Source organism: Acomys russatus, chromosome 1, assembly GCF_903995435.1.
Source record: "Acomys russatus chromosome 1, mAcoRus1.1, whole genome shotgun sequence".
Taxonomy (NCBI): Eukaryota; Metazoa; Chordata; class Mammalia; order Rodentia; family Muridae; genus Acomys; species Acomys russatus.
In genome coordinates this window covers 39,788,728-39,802,556 of record NC_067137.1, presented here as the reverse complement: position 1 = coordinate 39,802,556, position 13,829 = coordinate 39,788,728, and the positions used below count along the sequence as shown (strand labels likewise).

Sequence of the window (13,829 nt, the reverse complement as noted above, 5' to 3'; positions counted from 1 at the left end):
TGGGAAGACGCCAGGATTCTAAAGAGCAGGGGCTTCACTGAGAAAGCCATGAGGTAAAGGAAAGAGAGTGATGTTCATTTCCTTCCCCGCCCCAGCTTTGCTTTCAAGAAGTTCACTTGGAAGGGCCTGGAGATGCGATGATCCTTGCAAATAATCCCATCTACTTTCTATGAACATGCTAAATGTCTTCTTCCATGGTGGGGCATTTTGTCTCTTTCAACTCTTTCTTGCCCTCAAGTCCATCCCTCTTCTGCCAGTGCACAGTCCTCTTGTGTAACTTCAGTTGCCCTTAATAAACACCTTACCCTCAAAATTGCTTGAATCATGCTTGTAATTGACCAGACGTCCTTAAAATGGTTTGTTGTTTCCCAGAACTTGATGTTCACATTAGGAAAACAAAGACTTTTTTTTTTTTTTAAACTGGTGCATTATGAATTCCCTTAGCAAATCCCTATTGTAAGCCTGCAGCTGTGCAGTGCTTACAGACTCATATTCAAGCCATCCTGTGTGTGTGTGTGTGTGTGTGTGTGTGTGTGTATGTGTGTGTGTGTGTGTGTGTGCAAAGGCCCTGATGGACTCACACAAACAATATAGACATTTTTCTTATATGTCCTGTTGTTGTTGTCGCTATGGGAAGCATGGGTTTGTGCATAGTTCAAAGGCTACGTCATAGGAAGCAGAATGCAGAAGGGGCACCTGAAACAGGAATCTGCCCTGCTTTTGAAGCTGCTTATGGGGAAGGGGTAGGCACAGGGCAGGGACAGAGGTAAGGGGAGGGCTGACCTGTCCCTTGCCCAGTGCAATGGAAAGCCTCATTGTCTGGGGGCCAAGCAGAAAGCATGGGCCGGGAAGAAAGGAAGCCATACAGGTCAAGTCCTCCCAGCTGCTTCAAGGGAGACTGTAAACAGGAAGAGGAGTAGGGTGCTGAAGCTAGTGGGGACACAAGTCTTGGGAACAGGTAAGATGGGATAGGGCAGTGGCCTGAGACAGAGGCTGTAGAGGAGGCAGGAAATCACTCTACATAGGAGCCCAGGCCAGCTCCTATGATTGAGGACTCAGGACTCTGTGCATTCCACTTAAGCTCTAGTTGTCTGTATTCTGTAGCCCACTGTAGGCTAATGTCCTGTACAGCTTATGATCAAACAAGGTTTTGGTGTTTGCATCTTGCAAAGGTCCTAGCAATTGGACTCACTGCCTTGGAAGGTTTCTTTTGTCCAGTCCCTTCTCTGCTGTTGTCTTTTCTTCCCTTTGCAGTTTTAATGGGGTATTTTTCAAGTTCTTTCACCTGACACATGTTAATGATTCTTGCTAAGCAGCCTAGCATTATCTGTTTTCTCACTCTGCAATTCCATATGTGCAGTGACTGTATATGGGTTTTATAGAGAGAAAAGATAGGCGGTTCCCTTGGCCTTCCAACATCGCCTAACTATGTGGCAGGTTATCGCAACCAGGCCCATTTGATTCCTTTCTCCTGAAAATCCTGGCGCAGTGCCCTGCAAAGTCTGAACCCTGTGCCTGTATGAGGTTGTCAACAACAACTGGTCCCCACCTTCCACCCTCCAAGAAATCAGTTAGCAGAGGCGACGCATCCCCTGGGGCCTCTTCAATCTTGAGTATGAAGCCTACCAGCCCTCAGCTTGACTGCTTTTAAGGTTTGTGAACTTTTTTTTTTTTTTTAGGACTGGTGATCATTCTTAATCAAAACAAAGTCCCTCTGTACAGTGTAAAGTGAAAACCTGAAGAAAAAAAAAATAGAGATTTAAAGAGGAAAAGATGCAGAGAACTCTAAACCAAGCAAGCAGAGAACCACGGTCTACGATCTCAGAACCTCAAAAAAGCCATGCTGGCATTGAAATGATAATAACAAATTTAGGGTGTGTGGATATGCTCTTTATGAACACACCATCAGCGTAGGAGAGGCCCATAATCCTAGTGTCCCCTGGCACCCCACAAGGCTGGGAAACCGAGGTCCTCTTGTGCTCAGAAGCCTGTCAGCGTTGGCCACATTAGGGCACATGTCTAAATTATCTTAAAGGCTCCACTTCATCTACTAGAAGTCATTTCATCTGTGTCAGTGAGTCCTTTATAAGAATAGAAAATATACTTGCTGCAGAGTAAGCTAACCACAGCCACTAACTGCCCTAGGAACTGCCCGGGTACATTTTGCTGCCACCCATTCCCTTCCCTGTGTGGGTTGGTAGCCCTTATTCCTGAATAATTCCAGGGTACAGTGGCCACACCCTTGTCTCTTTGAGCTCTGCTCCTAGGGTCAGGTATCTCCATGTGTCTGCCGTGGTCCCACACCACTGGTCATTGTATCTTATCTTTCTTGTATTTGTACAGATGGAGCTGGCTTCTTTTGAGTCCCAGATGCCTTCTCTCTTCAAGGGCATCTGGTGTTGACAAACTAGCAGTTTGTCCTAACTGAATGCTCGCACACGGGTACTCAGTGAACCTTGGCTGGCAGAATTTGAAGAAAGGTGTAAATATTGAGACTGTGGATCTAACACTATCTACACAATGTGGGTGGATCATGAGATTTGTATCTTAGGTCAGTGGTTCTCAACCTTTGGGTCCAAACCCCTTTGGGAGAGTTATGTATCAGATGCCCTGCATATCATATATTTATACTATGAATCATAACAGTATCAAAAAGTTATTAAGTAGGGACAAAAGAATTTTGTGGTTGGGGGCCAACATGAGGAACTGTATGAAAGGGTCACACCATTAGCAAGGTTGAGAACCACTGTCTTAGCATGATAAAGCCATCTTGGCATGAGACATCACCGGGGAAGAAGACCTTCTGTAGGATCCCGCCTCATCCTATTCTTCCATGGATTGGAAACGTCAACCCCTTTGCCCACATGCGCAGACTGATGCCCACAGAAGTTAAGGTTAAGGCCTGATACTATTTATGGATGATGGTTTCCGGAGAGGCTTTGTTTACTAAGACCACGTTCTTAAATCTCTCAGACATCTTTGAGTCTTCCTGGATTCTGAAGCTGGTGGTTACTGCTAATGGAGTCATGTTTCATTTATACCCACTTTTCATTAATAGGACAACTGTCAGCTATAAGGAGGAGGTTAGAGGATGCAAACCTTTGCTGTCTGCTTTTACTTGCTAGGGTAGGGGGTGCAGGTCTTCTTGTCTGACTGCCTTGTTCAGAATGGGACTCAGATGAAGCTGACTGCATGCCACACCTCTGTATCAGGGTTCACCTTAGCATGAGAGGGAGACATGGTGAGCGTTCAGATGGCTAGAGAGTTCATCTGGAATTCTAACGGAATCCTATTTAGTTCAAAGTGTGGCAAGCCTAAGTTTGGAAAGCAGGCTACTAGAATCACAAAGCCAGCATTTAAACATCTCAGGTACCAGGTAAGTGTACATGATGCTTAAAGTCGAATGACAAGTACTTGAAGTGAGAAAGAATTAAGATGTCCAGATGCAAGGATTTGTTTATACAAACAAAAGGTGATCTCTGGGAGGATCTTTAGATAGGTGTTGACCTGAGAGCTTGAAGGTTTCCCTCTTCCCTTGCCAGCCCCAAAGTCCTCTTGGCTGTGGGTGATCAAACAGCCACCATGGGTAATGCAGCTTAGCCGGTGTGCAACAGGCAAACACAGATGGCCAGGGGACATCATCCATAGGTGGCTAGAGATGTGACAGAGAGAGTCCTGAGGTGTAAGGAGTGATCATCATTGAAGGTTTACTGTACACAATTAGTTTCCTAAAGTCTGACTGCCAAAGACCCTCACTATCCAGAATGGAACATTCTAGAAAATGGGATTAAAAAAAAAAAAAAGAAAAGAAAAGAAAATGGGATTACTTAAGAAGCATACAAGGCTAAAGGTATTGCAGGTAGCATGGTAAGGAAGCTGCATGCTTTGTGAGGACAAGACGGGCCCTAGAGGTGGGCTCCATTGGGTCCTTTCCCTCAAATGTCTCTCCAACACAAACTAGAGAAGAGTAAATCCAGGAAGTGACTATCTTAACCTATCTTTTATGTTTACTAAACTTTACCGAAGCACTCTTCTCAAATGCAGGTTGAAGGGAAGGATGGGTGTGTATGGTCCTTTCTCTAATTTTGAGGACTAACACCAGACTGTAACACACCCACAGACCCGAGGCAAGAACCCCTGCATAAACCACCTCAGAGAACATTGTGTCCATCTACAGTCACTTGCTGCACCCCCCACCCCAAGTCCATCCCACTATGACCAGGAGATGGGATTCCCGCCGTGTTTCTGTGGAAGCCACAGGAGGGAGGTCTGAGTGTGTATCTTTCTCATTTTAGACTGTTCTGCGATGACCACAGCGAGGTACCGGCCCAATTGGGATCTCGCGCTCGACCCGCTGCTGTCCTGCAAGCTGTGCCTCGGGGAGTACCCAGCGGAGCAGATGACAACCATCGCCCAGTGCCAGTGTATCTTCTGTACCCTGGTTGGTCTCTCGGCTTAAAGTACATGTTCAAGGAGCTTGTTGGTCTCACTTCTAGTCACAGCAAGCCACACTTAGGACTAAGCTTTGTGGGAGCTTAAGTGTATACTCAGACTCACACAAATATGAGAGGAATTCTGGAAGTCAGGCTGGTAGCCTGAACAGATGCTTTGTGTGACAATTGCTTATGATAGGAGCCATCACATAACCAGAATTGTAGAAACTGGTAGCACATTGACAATGCCTGACACAGACCACATTCTCCTTGCCAGACAAGAGAATATACCTCTGTACCCCATTTTCTGTTTAATGATGAGTACACACATGACGTTGTGGCAGGGCTAACCCAAGGAGCGTGTGTAGCTAGGATAGCCATCTGTCTTATCTTTCCCTGCTCCATGCTGAACAATGACGTCTACAGCTTGAGGCCAAGTTGTCTCACGTTGCAGCCAGAATTCTTTGAGGCCAATATGTTCTCAGCATGAATATAGAGATTCTTAACTCAACAAGTTTGGATTTTGGGTTTGGGTCTAATTCAGACATGGATTTTTTTTTCTCATTTTTCTTTTGTTTTGTTTCTGTTCATGTATGTGTATCTGTATCTCCCCCCCCCTCTCTCTCTTTCTCTCTCTCTCTCTCTCTCTGTCTCTCTCTCTGTGTGTGTGTGTCTGTCTTACACATGTGCCAGTATAAGCCAGAAGAAGGCATCAGATCCCCTGGGTTTAAAACCTGAAAAATATTATTTACTTGGTTTTTCTGATTCCCTTCCCCCCTGTCATTCAAAGAAAAGGAGTGAAGGAAACATAAATGGAGCATGTGGGGTGAGGTGATGCTCATCAGAGGGTGCAGGGTGCAGCTGTGACTTGACTATGACATATAATGTGATGAGTGGGTTAGAATGCTGTGCTGAGGGACTGCACTGTTTCAGCCTAAGTATTCTCTCCAGCATGAAAGTGAAGTGAAAAAAAAAGAGCAGCTACAATAATAAACCCAAAGTCAAAAGGATATGACACAGGCTTAGTCAATCGCTTCAAAATATTTACAGGCATGGCTAGGGAGATGGCTTGGGATGGTCAGGGCCTCACCAAGTTAGATTATTAGAGCCAATGTAAAACCAAAGGCCGAACATGAGCTCATACCATCTAAGAGTTCCCTTCAGAAGAAGGGGGGTCTGACGGGGGGTGGGGGGGGATGGTGGAGACAGGGGGCTGCCTAGAAACTCATGGGCCACCTAGCCTGGCTTACACAGAGGACAAACAATGAAGACAGCCTGTCTGACGCAAGGTAGAAGTCGAGGATCTACGTCTGAGGTTGTCCTCCGCTCATGACTATATTCACACCCATGAATGCACACGCTGCCCCCCACCCAAATACACACATACGTGGGGGCATCAACTCAGGCACCTTAAATAGGCTGTTTGTGTTAGTCAGCTATGTATCAGCCAGACTGCGTAGCAAAATAAAACAGTAGAGTTGCTTTTAAAGGTATAGAAATGGGGGTGGGGGTGGAGAACTCTCTTTAGACTATTCTTTAAAGACCACCATCACTACTGAATATGAAAGCCATTCTGACTAGTGTGCGCAGCTGCCTGTAGAGTTGAGATGAGACTGGCTGGAATACCTTCCTACCTCTGTGCCCTGACCGCCTGTCCTACTCATGGCCTGCACCCTGTTATTTCTGCCTTCAGATCTAGGAGCCTGAGCCTTAAGCCCACAACGCCTCAGTCCCAGCCTGTCCTAGGCTGACTCTCGGAAGCAAGGAGGCTTTCTGGTTCATTATGAATCTCCTCCACGCCTAGCTTAGTGCAGGACTCATAATAGCTAATCAATAAAGGCTCAGGACATGAACCAAAGCGATTTGGTCTCGCTCCAGGAGCTCACATTCAAAGACACATGCCTCATTAAAGCCCCGGGGTGGGGGGGGGGGGAATAGCATCAGCCTGCTAGAAAGGAAATTGCTTCAGATGTTTTCAGGAGGTGGGGAAGGACTGGGGGGCTGGGGACGAGAAGATGGAGTGATCCTCTCCAGCTGATTAATGCCCGAGGCAGGGCTCTGATAGCAACCAGCACACGAGCTAGGACTTGAGCTTGTCAAGTTGTGCTAAAAAAAATTTACCTTTCTGCAGAATGCCTCCCTATCACTCGAAGGGACGTTTCTATAGTTCCCTCCAACTCCCATCTACTGTGGGTGCTTTTGGGCACACCTGCTTCTCTCCAGTCACCTGGAGCTGTCAGTGTCACAGCATGTTCTTTCCTCTTGAAAAACTCACCTTCTGCCTTCCTGCCAAGTCTTTCATTTCACTGTAGTTATTGTTTCTGTGTCTAGAGAATTCTTGTTAAAAACAAAACAAAACAAAACAAAACAACCAAACAGACAACTCTACCTCATGCCAAGGGCTTCCTTTTAGTGAAGGAATGGAAGAAACAGCCACTGTTTTCTCTAAGAAGCCAGGTCCAAAGTACCAATGAGCAGTGTCATTTTGTGGACGTTGTGATGTCCCCTCCCCCATGGCTGTTTTCTAACATTGAGAATGTTGAAAAACAAGCTTCTTGTCTTCAGCTCAGGAGTGTGAAGCAACAGTTGCATCTGTATGTTGGTTGAGAAGGGTGACATAAGCAATGTCAACATGCCATGACAGTTACACATGGTCTCCTCTGCTGACATCACTGGGGGTCACACCAGTGTGGACAAACCTTAGAGCTTCTAGGGCTTCTGCTCAGACAGACAGTAAGACAGTACAGCTGTGACACACTGAAAGAAGGGGCCCTGCTTCCAGGCGGAGCTGCAGAGGGAACAGTAGTGTTGGATCTAGTGATGGAAGATGTTCTCCCACTCAGACTGACATCTGTGGCTCAGCCATGGTGTGGGGACTAGGAGTCGCTGCAGAATGAGCGTCCAGCTGTGCAGTGACCTGGCAGAGTTTCAGACTCTCAATGTTCTGTGGTCTCCATAGATAGGAGTGTGGGTTGTCTCTGACCTCCAAGATTCATGCACTTTGTCCCTTTTTTTGACAGTGCCAGCACCTTTGTGGTCTCACCTGAGTCTCTCTGTGGTTTATGTCGGCTGCTCATATCTATGGCTTATACCAGGCCCAGCCCCTTTTTCCTTCATCCTAGTAGGGTCTCTGAACAGATGAGGGTGACTTCAGTGGCCATTTCTTCCTCACAGTGTCTCTAAATGAAGAAGAGGGGGAAGATGTTGCCACTAACTTTGAAACAAAAGGACAGTTCTTTCCCAGGAAAGACCTAGCCTTAGGACCTGACCACTGGGTTAGCTAAGATGAGTCCACTGATTGGTCCAGCCAGGTGCCTGGAACCTGTCTGGAAACTCTGGCCTAGTGTCTCAATACCAAGCAGGCAGGAAATAGGTCAGAAAACACAGGTCACTGCTCAGGGGAGAGTCGGAACCTTCCTATGAATGTGGAGAATAAACACTTTCCATGCTAAAGATTTCAAAACTCAGCCTTGGCACCTGCGTCCTCTCTCTGCAGCTGCAAAGTACCTGCATTACTGGGCCCCTTCTACTGCCTTGGTTTCCCTCTTATCTCTATTTTAAAATCTTCTCTACTCCTCCATTACCTGGTGTTTAAACTTATATTTGCCTTCACCGTGCACCGTGGCTGTGTTTCCCGATCTAGCTCGGCTGCTGTGGGGAGCCTGTGGGTACAGCAGGGTTGTATACCCAATTACTTGTAGGTTTGTCAAGGTTTGAAGAAACAAAGTCTGTCTTACCATGTAGGGTCCACCTACCCCTTTCAGAGAAGATTCTAGCAAATAGTTTCCAAACTGTTCTTAAGATTAGGTACCTTTATATAGATGCACATCATAGGGAAACGTACTGGTGAGTGCGAGCAACCAGAATCAGACTGCTCTGGCAAGTGGAGTCAGGGTCTAAGAGCCAGCTGGTTACCCTCACCCTGCGTCTTCCTGTTCAGGGGTCAGGCCTCTTTTCTAGGATCAGAGAGAGACACAGATGAGAGAAGCAGTGAGCAGAATAGGTGAGCGACCTGGTACTGCTCCACCAAGTGGGGAGAGGCTAGGTGAGGTGACTTCAGATGCAGGGGGTGGGTTTCTATGTTAAGAGGCAGCAGAGAGCTGGTTCCAGCTGCCCAGAGACCTGAACAGACTTTTGTGTCCTGTGCTCAGAATAGCTTCCTGACCTGAATGCATGTCTCTAGTTCGCTAACACAGCTTACATGCCACCAATGGAGCACTTTTCACATCCACCTCAGGCTTTATGGTCCTTGTGAAACTACGTCGTTAGTACTTGATAGAAGGGGTCGGAGATAGCATGAGAGTTTGGGATGGTGACAGTGTTTGGTTTTTGTCAACTTGACATAGATATGTCTAGGAAAAGGGAACGATAACTGAGGAAAACACCTTCATAAGATTAGTCTGTAGGCAGGTCTGTGAGGTACCGTCTTGATCGACAGTTTATGTGCGAGGGTCTAGCCTACTAAAGGTATTGTGTTACCCTGGGTTCTTAGTCCTGGATGGTATAAGGAAGCCGGCTGAGCATCCCATGAGGAGCAAGGCAGTAAGCAGCACCCGTCCATGGCTTCTGCTTCAGTTTTGCCTCCAGGTTCTTGTCTTGAGTACCCACCTTAACTCCCTTCAGAATGATGTGTGATCTGAGAGTTGTAAGATGAAACAACCCCTTTCCTCCCCAGGTTGTTTTTATATGTGGTATTTTATCATAGTAGTAGAAACTAAGTAAGACAGAAATGGTGCCGAGCATGAGGTATGCCTGTGACAGACCTGACCCTGTAGTTTGGGGAGGATTGTGGAAGAACTTTAGAACTTAGGGACCAAAAAGCCAGCAAGAGTTCAAAGCCTACGTGAGGCTTGTGGAATTTGGAGGATAGCACCTAGAAAGATGCGGAAAACAAGGGGCCTCGCTTGTTAAGTTTCTGAGGGAAGTTTTGAAAGTCCTTTGAAGACTATAAAGGTATTGGCATAATATTTTGAATTAAGAACCACTAATATGAAACCAGTGCTTTGCTGAGACAAGAGGTCCTGGTAATCTGAGGCCGGAGAATCAACAGTCATTAAGAAGAGTCCAAATCCATTAGGTAAAAATCTCCTGCAAGTATTTCTTCAGGGTCTGCACACGGAAGTTGTGGTCCAGAGGCAGCCAAAGCTGTACCTTGTGTTGGAAACCAAATGATAATATGTAAGGTTCTTCCCAAGTGGTAGTAGATTTGAAGGCATGAAGGGGTCATGGAGTGCCGCTGAGGCTTGGCACTGTGAGCAGCCAGGAGAGGCCATTGGTGGAGGCACAGCCTCAGTTGCAGTAGAAGTCTAGGAATTGAAGGGATCGTGGAGAGGAGTTGAGGCTTGACGCCATGTGGCTGCCTTAGAGTACCTGCAAATAGCCTATGACAGATGCTCTTGGCAAAGGTGCAGCCCAGCTATGTGGAAACCCGGACATTTTGGAGATTCTAGTCCTGTGGATGATGACAAAAGGCAGCGGCAGCAGTTGTGCAGTGGAGCCAGAGCGTAGGAAACAAGCTGGGTGTGCTGTGCGTGGCAGAGCCAGGGGAGTGGCGCTGCCCAGGCCCTTTGGAGCCCGGAAGATCATGAGTGAGTCCCACACGTTAAACGCCAAGCTCTTCACACAGTTGGACCATGGTTTTGCTTAGAATTGATTGTGATTGTGCCCTGATTCTTCCCTTTTGGTGTAAGAACAAACTTTATCTTAGAGAGGCTTGGACTATAAAAGAGTCTTTGGATATTTTAAAGATGCTGAACTTTGAAAGCGTTTGAGTTTTTAAAGACTGGGGCTTTAAAAATGGCAATGTTTTATATCATGAAATGGATATATGGTCTTGGGGATGAACAAGATAGGAAAGTTTATAGCTTAACAGATGATGTGTTTGTGTGTCAAGTTGACAAGGAGTCCATTGTGATGGGTAGTTTTTCGTCAACTCGACACAAGCCTAGACGTATCTGGGAAGAAGGAACCTTGAGGAAATGAAAAATTGGGAACCAGAATTCCCTTATAAGACTGACCTGTAGGCAAGTCCAAGGGGTCTTAATGATAGATGTGGAAGGGCCCAGCCCACTGGGGTAGTGCTGTCCCTGGACCTTATGGATGAGAGAGCCACAAGAAGCAAGCCAGTAATCAATATTTCTCCGTGGCCGCTGCTCTAGTTCCTGCACCCAGGTTTCCTCCTTGCATTCCCGCCCTGACTTCTATCAGTAATAGAGTGTGGCCTGAGTGTTTGATGCTGAAATAAGTCCTTCTCTCCCCATGGTATTTGGTCATTGTGTTTATCACAGTAATAGAATGCTAAGACAGGATATGCTAACGGTATTTTTTTGTGTTCTGCTTCTGGCACACACAGATTTCCTCATCTGGTATAAAGGATGTGTAGATTTGAAAGTTATAATGGGCTGTCAAGTTGTTGCTGTGTATTCCCTATTTCCGAGTTTGTGCCTTCTATCATCATTATCAAGTTTATTTTTACATGAGATATTGATGAACTGAAATGGCAAGAGTGAATTCACACACACACACACACACACACACACACACACACACACACACTTCTGTTAGTTCTGTCCCAGCAGCCGTGCTTTGCTGTGTCTCACTGAAGTCCGAGCTTTGCCCTGACAGCCTCTGTTATGCAAAGCACAGCCCATAATTGTGGCTGAAGTAGGACAGTGTTTATTTAGTGTCCTTAATGCTCCCAGTTCTTGCCTTCACTCCTCACTTACGGCAATTGAGTTCTATAGTCACAGTCTTCCAAGCTGGCATGTACGTGCACTAGTGTATAATATGACAGATGCCACAAATTTGAAGATGAGGTTCTTTGTGCAATAAAAAGTGACAGTTCCGTGTCCTGACAGCAGTGCGTCACAGCCCATGCTACTGAGTAAGCACTGTATAGTGACAGCTATTTGTCACGAGGACCTGAACATCAATGGGCCCTCTTCTATATGTGAGAAGACAAGGAGGGACAGTCTCTGAAACTCTGGTGTCCACCATGGCCCACAAGGAGAGCTGGGCTCCTCTGAGGTAAACCTACCTTCTAGCCCTTGCCTCTCTGTACCTGGCTGTCTAGGCTTTGTCTCTGCCGCCCAGTTCTCATGTGTGCCTCTGGGACCCAGACGTCACTCAGGACTTCTTCACTGCCCGGGAGCTTCTTATTCCCTCTCCCCATCCTTGCTCCCAGCCTGTCTAATGACATCCTCTGTGATAGACAGTTGTCCTGTTCAGTAGGACTGAGTGGCATGTTCCAGGAAGGAAAGCAATTTATCTCTATAGCTCATGATGCTCTTCAGAATTTGTTACTCCCATGTCATTTTTCCAAAAACCACAGACAGGAGCTCGGGGCTGCTCTCTAGGCGTTTTCTCACCCACCATGGGTCAAAGCCACAGTTCCTTCCTGCTGCCCAAAAGCCCAGGTACCTTCTGACCTGAGACGGATGCCAGAATTACTTCTCCTCTTCCTGTTTTGAGTAGTCCATCCCCAAACCTGCCCTTGTGTTCTTCCAAGAGGCCTGTCTATGACAAGTTGCAAATAGGTCCACCCGGAACCTGGTGTTGAGAAGACTCCCCACTGAGTGGGCTCGCCAGGTTCCCAGCCTATTGTCACCATGATATAAGAAACATAAAACCTTTGCTCTCACTATTTGATGGAATGATCTTCTATTATCTAGAAAAGTCATGTCCCTCAGAGTATCCCTATTAGGGTTTAGGCCTCAAGTGTTACCAGTCTGAGAAATTGCATGTGATCCAATTTCATATTGTGGTATGCTCAGACTCCCAGTCTCACCACACACTTCAGCCCGTACCCTCCCCAGGCTTTCTTACAATCCCACGGGCACAGAGGCTTCCTCTGACCTCAGCTCCCTCTTCGGGTTTCAGCATATTCCTCTGTGAAGAAACTGACCATGTTGAGTTGACCTTGAACCCAGACAGGAGACAAGATCCACACCTGACCCAGCCAAACCGCAGTCCATGTCCTCCTTGGTGGCTCATAGTGGCAGGCTCTTTGTGGACCCTAAAAGGTCATCTCAGTGAGCACTCACAATAAGGAGCCTCTGTGCGCAGCCTGGAAGGGTGTCTCAGCTCACTCTGAACTGGTCCCCTGCAGGGACAGGCCCAAGACATACACTCAGTCTTTACTAGATATCAGAGAGGTCATGACTCCTGTGTCCACAGGAGGGATACGGATGTTATTAGCTCTCATGCGACCTGATGTGAGAGTGACATGCGCTATGACAATGGACAGGGACACCAGTCACAGGGCACTCCTCCGACACCATGTGGCTCATTTCATGACTAGATTGGCCTCTCTGTTTTGGACTAGTGGGCTAGTAAGGTTGGGAGGTAGCTTCTTTTGTTGTGGTGGTGATTTTAATATATATTTTTTTTAATAATTAGGACATTTAAAAAGTAAAGTTGGGAGGCAGAGGTAGATGGATCACTGTGAGTTCGAGGCCAGCCTGGTCGACAAAGTAAGTCCAAGACAGCAAAGGCTACACAGAGAAACGCTATCTCGAAAAACAAAAACAAAAACAAAAAAAGTAAATTGGGGGGAAGGAATTTTGAGAGGTAAATAGGTCACTACTTATGAATTTTCTCCTTGGTGGGAGGTAATACTAGCCCTTCCCACAGGGAGATTATTAGTACAGAGCAAGCGATAAGTGGAATGTGCACAGACTAACCAGACTGGCAGCAGACGTGCTTGTTAAATGCCCTTGTGCGCTTGAGGGAACTCTTCCTAGAAGCCCTGGGAACGTATAGCAGAGCAGTACCCAGGCGTGGCTGGTGGTGACGGGCACTTGACCAGCAGCAGAGCTGGGCACCAGAGAGCACAAGCCACATTTCCTTTGGAGAATCACTGCTTTGCCAGGAGCACAGACTAATAAAGAGGAGTGGTTTCCTTCTTCTTCTTCTTAAACATGTAAAGTCTGGGTTTTATTTTTATTTCATTAATTTTCAGAGACTTTTCTATTTTTGGATGCTTGTGAGTGACTTCAGGGCCTGTGATCTTAGGTCTCTGCTCTTAGCTGGAAGAAGTGTGTGGGCAGCTTGTACTGGGTTTCCAGGGCCATCCAAGGTTTTTGCGAAGCTGTCTTCAAAGGGCTGTGTGGTACAGAGTTCTAGTCCCAGGCTCTGTGGCTCAGCTCTCTGCAGACCTGTGTGGACAGCTTACCAATATCTCAGGTTTGGTGTCAGCTGAGACACAGCACGCTGGTGGCTAGATTCTGGTTCCACTGTTGATCTGTGAAGCACTGATTTCCCCACTGACTGGCACTGCCAGGTGTGGGTAATAGAAAGAACCCTGAGCTGTTCTCAGCTTCAGAGAACCTGCCATCTGATGGTGGAGAAATAAAGAGGTCCAGTACAGTGGGCTCTAGGAATGCTGGGAGAATGCTG

The 13,829-nt window shown here is 46.7% G+C and overlaps 1 protein-coding gene across 3 annotated transcripts in view; it reads left to right on the top strand.

Annotated features, from left to right (window-relative positions):
- The window catches only part of Rnf144a (ring finger protein 144A), an 85,558-nt gene that overhangs the window by 47,947 nt on the left and 23,782 nt on the right, over nucleotides 1-13,829 (top strand). For 2 of the 3 annotated variants that reach the window (XM_051144173.1, XM_051144162.1), the window contains exon 2: nucleotides 4,296-4,441. The exons of the other annotated variant lie outside the window; for it this stretch is intronic. In XM_051144173.1, the coding sequence (XP_051000130.1) occupies nucleotides 4,307-4,441 (135 nt within the window). In that variant the 5' untranslated portion in view covers nucleotides 4,296-4,306. The remainder of the gene's footprint in view (nucleotides 1-4,295; nucleotides 4,442-13,829) is intronic. 3 annotated transcript variants of the gene reach the window in all.